Genomic DNA, 9,639 nt, shown 5'->3' on the forward strand with positions numbered 1-9,639 from the left:
ACACACACACACACACACACACACAGACACACACACACACACACACACACACACACACACACAGACACAGACACACATCAGACACACGCACACACACACATATAGACACAGACACACACACACTCACACACACACACATCAGACACACACACACACATCAGACACACACACAGACACACACACACACATCAGACACACACACAGACACACACATCAGGCACACACACACACACACACACACATCAGGCACACACACACTCACAGACACACACACACACACACAGACACACAACAGACACACACACACACACACACACACAGACACACACACACACACAAACACACAATGACACTCACACACACACACAAACACACACACAAACACACACACACATCAGGCACACACACACACAGACACACGTCAAGTCCCATTTATTCATGGAGTGTTTTTTCTGAAACATTGTCTGGACGTTCGTTGAACTTTTTGTTTTTAAATGTTGCTACTTGTTTCAGAGAACATTCAAAAGTAACACTGGCTTGATGATAAAATAGAATGTTCCCTTAACAATAGTTTAAAAAGTGTCGTTTTTAAAACTGGAAAAACATTCTGCTTTCATAACTTAATGGAAACATTATCAGAAAACAATTATTCAGATCAATTCAGTTCAATGTTGATTCAGTTCAGTTCAATAACAGCATCAGTGTTGCAACGTTCATCAGTTTTTCATCATTTTTAATGACCATATTACATTTGTGGCATTTATTTTATTACATTTATTTTCATACTTGTTTTCTTCTATTATTGTAACTAACTTGTATTCTGTTTATTACATTTATTTTTTAAATAAAATTATTATTTAAAAATAATTATTTATATTTATTTATATTATTTAAAATTATATTTAAAATTATTATTATTGTAACTAACTTGTATTCTGTTTATTTATTTTTTTTAAATAAAATTATTATTTAAAATTAAGAAAGAATATTTATATTATTTAAAATTATATTTCAAGTTATTTTTATTACAATTATTATTTAAATTTGTAAAGTGCCTTACAAATACATTTTCATTTGACATTTGAATTATGAAACAAATCCAGAAGGAAGCTTAGCAAAGACTATAGTGTCATTATTCTATACATTTCTATATAATATAATTATATAATTATATATAAGTGTTGCTCTCCTCCGATCAGTGTCAGACAATCAATAATATTACTGTATGTTGATTTAAACAATCTTCTCGGCTTCTACAGATCGACAGAAGTTGCGCAGCTGTGTTTGAGTTCACGTCTGCAGTTTTGAGCTCATGTATAGACTAGTATACTTGTAAAACCTGTCGCTCACTGGAGTATTTGTACGTGTGTCTGACTAACGAAGGATTTTTCCATCAGCTATTAATAGTTTATGATCAAGCTAGTGAGTAGATGAGTTTATCTGTTCACTGGGATGACGATTAATGACTAGCTCTGCAGTCCCACCAGCTTTTTCAAGACAAGAGCTTACTGATATATTTTATGTTATCAAAATATTTTAAAAAAGAATAAAAATAAAACATGAAAATATCTTGGGCTTGAGATAAACAGTCCTTTTTTCATGCATTTAAACAAAAATAATACTATATTTTTATTAATATTTTGAATTTTTTTTCATTTTAATTTTAGTTCGTTTTTTTTTTTATGTCTATACAGTTTTTAAAAATGTCATATTTTATGTTGTAGAATAAAACATGAAAATATCTTAAGTTTAGACCTTATTTCAGGCATTTAGTAAAAAAAACAACATTTATTTTTATTAATATTTTCAATGTATTTTTTTTATTTCATTTTTTATATATCTATAGTTTTATATATATATATATATAATATAGTTATTTTAGTATACATAAAATGGCATTGTAAATTGTATTGTAAACTTAAATTGAAAAATATTTAAATAAGTTCAGTTTTTTTTATATATATATATTTTAAGTTAAGGTTTATTTTATTCCAAATAATTAAAATGTTTTATATGGATTTAGTTTAATTTTTAAGTTTTTTTCAAGTAATGAAAACGTTTTTTTTAATGGTTTTAGTTTCAGCAAACAACAACGATTCAATCAGTCCTCACGAACAAAATAATTGTTTTCTCGTTTGAGAAGCTTTTTCACTCATACGTCATAGTCGGGAAGAAAAGATGATTGCAAATTTTGTTTCGTGCCAACTTCAAAAAAATCAATATTTGTTAATTCAATATTTCCCACCCCTAAGTTCCTGTTTCAACAGGAAATACATTATGATTATGAGATGAAGATCTGAGTCTACCTCACGCTGTGCTTTAGTGCAGGGCACAGGAAGACACGCCCCCTTCACCCTAAGCTCCACCTCCTGGTCAGAGTGGGCGTCGCCGGCCACAGGCTGATCTCGTGGAGTGGAATCAGCTGAAAAACGCCAAAAATACTCCTGAGACACATCCTGCGCCAGAGGAGGCTCTTCCCAAACAACTACAACACACACACACACACACAGAAACTGTCTGTCGTCATAGCAACTGCTGCTTCCTGCTACACAGGAGATACATATAAAGATGTGCATGACTTCAGATACAAACACTACTGCTCAAAAGTTTAGGATTGGAAAGATTTTTTTTTTTGAATGAAATTGTTACTTCAATTGATTGATCAAGGCTGCATTAAATTGATCAAAAGTGTCAGAGACATTTATAATGTGTTACAAAAGACTCCTCTTTCAAATAAATGCTGTTCTTTTGAACTTTCTATTCATCTGTGAATCCTGAAAAATAAAATGCATCAGTTTCCACAAAAATATTGTGCAGCACGACTGTTTTCAACATTGATAATAATCAGAAATGTTTCTTGAGCAGCAAATCAGCATATTATACTGATTTCTGAAGATCATGTGACACTGAAGACTGGAGGAATGATGCTGAAAATACAGCTGCGCATCACAGACATACATTACATTTGAACACATATTCACACAGAAAACAGCTATTCTGAATACTAATAATATTTCACCATTTTTACAGTATTTTTGATCAAATAAACGCAGCTCTGGTGAGCAGAAGAGCGTATATTTCTGTTGGTCACCTGTCTCCTGAGGCGTCTCCACAGACGGGCTCTCCTGTGACAGCGTGGTCCAGCTGGAGTCCTCCTCCTGTTTCTCGGGCGACTCCTCGGGCTCGTCTCCTCTCAGCTTCAGGTGTAACGGGCTCATCTGCGGTCGCACTCTTCCCGGAGAACTGCCGCTTTCCACCGTCCCGTCTCTGACGTGGCTCACGCGCTCGTTATTGGGCCGGACGTCCAGTTGATAAACATCCAGCGTCTTGCTGGGGCTCTCCTCCTCTTCCTCGCTGGCCAGCAGGAGCAGGTGGTTCTGGGGGAGGGTGAGGTGTGCCTCCACATGGTTCTCTTTAGCCCACATCTGCGCCTCTAGTTTGGGCAGGAGGCGTTTCTCCTCGGGCTGTGTGTCTTTATCCGGGCTGCTCGGCGCCTCCTCTTCTCGATGGTACTCTAGAAAGCTCTTGGTCCTCCTCCTGATGGTCGGGTTCCTCTGGTTGTCCTTCCCCTCCAGATAATCCCAGCTGCTCCTCACCAGGTTCCTGTCGTTCTTGTTGAGGTCCAGCTGCTCCTCTTTGAGCTGCAGGTTGGTGCCGTTTTTGGCCAGTTTGGGATTGGAGGCGGAGAAGGAGAGCGAGGAGCAGTAGAGAGATGAAGAGGAGGCGGATTTCGTTGGGGCGGGTCTTTGGTCAAAGGAGGCGTGGCTTTGATTCAAAGGGGTGGGGTTTTGGCTCAAACCCATTGCGTTTTGGATATTGGTCAGCGCGTATTTCTGGCGACTCTTCGAGTCTTGCGTTTCCTTGGAAACGGTGACCACATCCTCCTTTATGGTGTCGCAGCTCAGCTGCTGGTTGTGGGAGGAGCGTAAGTTGAGAGAGGTGGGCGGAGTCAACAGTGGGCCGCCGTGATTGGTTGATTCTATGGTCGATGCGCTGCGCCTGAGCGGAGGCTTCTGCAGTGACATCATTGCAAACGATTAATCGGCTGCGAAGATAAAGAGAACGATGGTTAATTAGCTTCACTAATTCCTGTCACTAAAAACAGAGCTGGGAAAGGATATTAACCAAAGGAAAACACACACAATCACATCTTAGAACTTCCTCATATTAAAGAATATCACAAATGAGATCTTGTTGATATCTCAATCGTTTCTCCCAGACAGCAATGAGATTCCTGTCACTAAAAACAGAGCTGGGAAAGGATATTAGCCAAAGGAAAACACACACACAATCACATCTTAGAACTTCCTCATATTAAAGAATATCACAAATGAGATCTTGTTGATATCTCAATCGTTTCTCCCAGACAGCAATGAGATTAAATGCAGATGTGTACTCTTCTCCTGTTTCTCACACGTTTCTCACAAGATGTCCACTAGCTCCAGAACAGATCTACCACTTTTCTCAGATTTGTCAGAGATCTCAGTATGAACTCATTCACATTCATTTCATAGCTACTGGTTTAGATGATCTATTTATCTACTTTTGCACTTTTGATAATCACAAAAGATGTTTATGTTGACTTCAACATTGATTTCTGATCATTTATTTTGTTTATATATTATTGGATTTACATCACTGGATCTATACGATGCTTACTGGATTGAGTCATACAGAATTTTATTGTAATTTTGTTACAATGACAATAAATCTACAATCTAAATGTAGATATTTACCGAAGGAAAACACAAAAATAATCACATCTTGGACACAAGAAGCTCGTTCTCATTTTCTCTCTAGATTTCTCGACGAGTCTCCTCAAAAGATCTCAATAATATCTCAGATTGTGCTCAGATTTGTCATTCACATTGATTTAATAGCTTGTGGATTAGATTATCTATTTATTTACTTTTAATGATCACTAAACTTGTTTAAATTGACTTTCAGTGTTGGGGGTAATGCATTACAAGTATGTATATACGTATTTAATCCCATTATATTAACCAAAGTCTTTGCTGCTGACCTTTGATGATCTAATTCAACCATACTAATGAGCAAAAATGACTTTAGATAAACATAAACATCTTAAAACATCTTTTTTATATTAAAAATAAACAAGCAAGCCAGGCCAGATGACAAAAAGTAACGCAAAAGTAACATAACACATTACTTTCCATAAAAAGTAACTAAGTAACACAATTAGTTACTTTTGTAGGGAGTAATGCAATATTGTAATGCATTACTTTTAAAAGTAACTTTCCTAAACTCTGTGGACTTCTAGCTTGATTTTTATCGTTTATATATATATATATATATATATGAGCTGTGACGGACTGGGCTGGAAAATGTGTTTGCTGCAGATTTCCACTGAAGATTATACAGCATTATTCAGCACAACAGTCCGCATGCAACACGCACACACACACACACTCACACACACACACTCACACACACACACACACACACAAGCAAGCCCAGCCCAGATGAGAAAAAGTAGCCCAAAAGTAATATAACACTTATTTTCCATAAAAAGTAACTAAGTAACGCAATTAGTTACTTTTGTAGGGAGTAATGCAATATTGTAATGCATTACTTTTAAAAGTAACTTTCCTAAACTCTGTGGACTTCTAGCTTGATTTTTATCGTTTATATATATATATATGATTGTGAAAACACACACACACACACACACTCACACTCACACACACACACACTCACACACTCTCACACACACACACACACATGTGTGTCAGTCTCCACATGCAAGGCTGTTTTTCTGTGCATCAGCCAAATGAGGTTTTGACTGATCGCAACACTGATACTGCATTCAGAATTATATTATTGTGTTCATTAACTCAGATTTACGTAAATATAAAGTTATTCAAGAAGGCAACTGGATATTAAATGCATCTATAACTATAGTATAACTATAATATTGCTTAATATAGTAAACGACTATTGGATAATTTATACAACTCTTGGATTATAATCCTATGTGCAATCAAATTTTAAATAAAATCTGGCAAAAAATGCAGTATAGTACAGTACAGCATTGCATAATATTGTAAAACACTTTTGGAAAATAATTTATGCAAACACTAATTATAATCCTAAACGCAATAAAATTTGAAATAAAGTACAACAGCAAAAATTTAAGACTTAATAACTTTACTATAGTATAGCATTGCAATAATTGCATATTCTTATTACTGATTTTAATCATTTATGCAATAAGATTTTAAATGAGATATACCAGCAAAAAAATGTAAGATTCAGTAGCTTATGTATTCTAAGACACTTGGAAAATAATTTATGCTAAATCTGATTATAGTCCTACAAGCAATAACATTTGGAATAGGATATAACAGCAGAATTGCAAGACTCAATAACTTTACTGTAGTATAGGTCAGTATTGCAATAATTGCATATTCTAACTGATTACAAGACTATATGCAATAAGATATAGCAAAAATGCAAGACTCAATGACTACTAATGCATAATGTAAAGTAGAAAAAGACAATAATGCATGCAACTCTTGGATTATAATGCAATATGCAATAACACTGCAAATGCAACATCGCAAACAACACAACTATTTAAGTATTTTAAATAAAAGTGAATATTTCCTAATGTTTGATGAAAATACAGCCATTACATCATCAGGATGCACAGCTGTTTGTCCTCCTGATCATGACAGATCGCTTCTGATCTCCCAAAACACTCGTACATCTGAACTTACAAACACACAGTCTGCAACAAATGCTCATCATCATCATCATCATCATCATCATCATCATCATCATCATCATCATCATCATCATCATCATCATCATCATCATCATCATCATCATCATCATCATCATCATCATCATCATCATAGACTATTGGATAATTTATACAACTCTTGGATTATAATCCTATGTGCAATAACATTTTAAATAAAATCTGGCAAAAAAATGCAGTATAGTACAGTACAGCATTGCATAATATTGTAAAACACTTTTGGAAAATAATTTATGCAAACACTAATTATAATCCTAAATGCAATACAATTTGAAATAAAGTACAACAGCAAAAATTAAAGACTTAATAACTTTACTATAGTATAGCATTGCAATAATTGCATATTCTTATTACTGATTTTAATCATTTATGCAATACGATTTTAAATGAGATATACCAGCAAAAAAATGTAAGATTCAGTAGTTTATGTGTTATAAGACACTTGGAAAATAATTTATGCTAAATCTGATTATAGTCCTACAAGCAATAACATTTGGAATAGGATATAACAGCAGAATTGCAAGACTCAATAACTTTACTGTAGTATAGGTCAGTATTGCAATAATTGCATATTCTAACTGATTACAAGACTATATGCAATAAGATATAGCAAAAATGCAAGACTCAATGACTACTAATGCATAATGTAAAGTAGAAAAAGACAATAATGCATGCAACTCTTTGATTATAATACAATATGCAATAGCACTGCAAATGCAACATCGCAAACAACACAACTATTTAAGTATTTTAAATAAAAGTGAATATTTCCTAATGTTTGATGAAAATACAGCCATTACATCATCAGGATGCACAGCTGTTTGTCCTCCTGATCATGACAGATCGCTTCTGATCTCCCAAAACACTCGTACATCTGAACTTACAAACACACAGTCTGCAACAAATGCTCATCATCATCATCATCTGACACGATTAAACATACACACGCATGTATTCCTGCATGACATTGTTGTGACAGCAAGAAGTGTCAAGTCACTCTCTCCTAATACGCATCCTGTGCATGGCAAACTCAATTCAATCATCAATTCTATAAAGTTGCTGCATCGAAGATGCATCAGATCAATCGGAATAATCAATAATCAGCGCGCGCGTGTGTGTGTGTGAAAGCATGACGTCATGCGCTCAGAGACGGTCACTTACCAGCACCGGCAGCGCGAGCGTCTCGGCTGTTCTCTCGCCTGAAGATGCTGATGCGGTGACGCCCGCTTTTAAAGTCCAGACTTCCGCAATCTGAGACCTCTCCGCACCGCCCGCGCCGCTTACAGAATGCGCGCCTCTCCGCGCATGCGCCGTGTGCCGCTGTCTCCGTGTTATGGCAAGCTAAAGTATTCATAAAAGCCTGGTTTTCCGTGACTCCAAAGCGCACGTTAGGAACGCGCGTTTTTATGGGAAATCGCACGCTTTTAGCGGGTCACTGTGCAATCAGATGCACGGCCAGGCGTTTATGAATACTTTGGCTTGCCATACTGTGTACGCGTACACCGACCAATCAGAGCGCCGAGCGCAAGATACGGTATAAATATTAATCGGGTCGTTCTGACATTGCATCAAGTTTCCTACAGCGTCTAGGAACGTGATATAATATATAAGGTACATAGAACGATTAAAGGGATGAAGAGCCCACCCACCTTATAAAGTTGCTGCATCGAAGATGCATCAGATCAATCGGAATAATCAATAATCAGCGCGCGCGTGTGTGTGTGTGAAAGCATGACGTCATGCGCTCAGAGACGGTCACTTACCAGCACCGGCAGCGCGAGCGTCTCGGCTGTTCTCTCGCCTGAAGATGCTGATGCGGTGACGCCCGCTTTTAAAGTCCAGACTTCCGCAATCTGAGACCTCTCCGCACCGCCCGCGCCGCTTACAGAATGCGCGCCTCTCCGCGCATGCGCCGTGTGCCGCTGTCTCCGTGTTATGGCAAGCTAAAGTATTCATAAAAGCCTGGTTTTCCGTGACTCCAAAGCGCACGTTAGGAACGCGCGTTTTTATGGGAAATCGCACGCTTTTAGCGGGTCACTGTGCAATCAGATGCACGGCCAGGCGTTTATGAATACTTTGGCTTGCCATACTGTGTACGCGTACACCGACCAATCAGAGCGCCGAGCGCAAGATACGGTATAAATATTAATCGGGTCGTTCTGACATTGCATCAAGTTTCCTACAGCGTCTAGGAACGTGATTTAATATATAAGGTACATAGAACGATTAAAGGGATGAAGAGCCCACCCACCTGCTCAAAACAAATTTTAAGTTGTTAAAATGCATAGATTAATGGCACTTATAGTATATTATTTGACGAACACTTCACATCTGAACTTAAAACACTCTCAAATAACAATAGTAACAATAAAAACCAACAACCCTCACTTAATGCAAGACTCAGTTGCCTTGTCCATATACCCACGCTTGCGGTCTTTGCACTTGACCACTTGAACACTTATATGAGTCCACAAGTGTGTGTTGAACTTTTCTTTACCTGATGGGACACACTCGTAGTGTTGTAAAAATGCAAGTGTTTAGCTTTATTTTAACTTTAATACTTTGCATTTTAAAATCAACTTCTAAATGTCTGTTCAGTAGTCCCTATAACATGACATAATTTTAATTTGTGGTGCTTCTAATTAAGTGATAAAAAGCAGTTGCAAATGTTGTACAAAATAAATATCACCACTACTCATCTTTGCACCAATAAAACGTAAAAACACTCCAAATGTGTTTCCAGTTTTTCTACCAAATTATATATAATATCTAATTATTATATTAATATTTAACTTGCATTGGAAACGTTTCAGTGACCTTTCGCGAGATCTCTGCAAAAAGTCTCACGATTTATT

The 9,639-nt window shown here is 36.7% G+C and overlaps 1 protein-coding gene across 1 annotated transcript in view; it reads right to left on the bottom strand.

Moving 5' to 3' along the window:
- LOC107559579 (amyloid beta A4 precursor protein-binding family B member 2-like) overlaps nucleotides 1-8,564 on the bottom strand; it is a 9,852-nt gene extending 1,288 nt beyond the window's left edge. The window contains exons 1-3 of the mRNA XM_016243462.1: nucleotides 8,548-8,564; nucleotides 3,092-4,045; nucleotides 2,307-2,485 (exon numbers count right to left, since the gene is read on the bottom strand). Coding sequence (XP_016098948.1) covers nucleotides 2,307-2,485; nucleotides 3,092-4,028 — 1,116 coding nt within the window. The 5' untranslated portion in view covers nucleotides 4,029-4,045; nucleotides 8,548-8,564. The remainder of the gene's footprint in view (nucleotides 1-2,306; nucleotides 2,486-3,091; nucleotides 4,046-8,547) is intronic.
- Between the last annotated feature and the right edge of the window lie 1,075 nt (nucleotides 8,565-9,639).

The sequence above is a fragment of the Sinocyclocheilus grahami genome, unplaced genomic scaffold (assembly GCF_001515645.1).
Source record: "Sinocyclocheilus grahami isolate Dianchi unplaced genomic scaffold, SAMN03320097.WGS_v1.1 scaffold692.1, whole genome shotgun sequence".
In the NCBI taxonomy this organism is placed as follows: domain Eukaryota; kingdom Metazoa; phylum Chordata; class Actinopteri; order Cypriniformes; family Cyprinidae; genus Sinocyclocheilus; species Sinocyclocheilus grahami.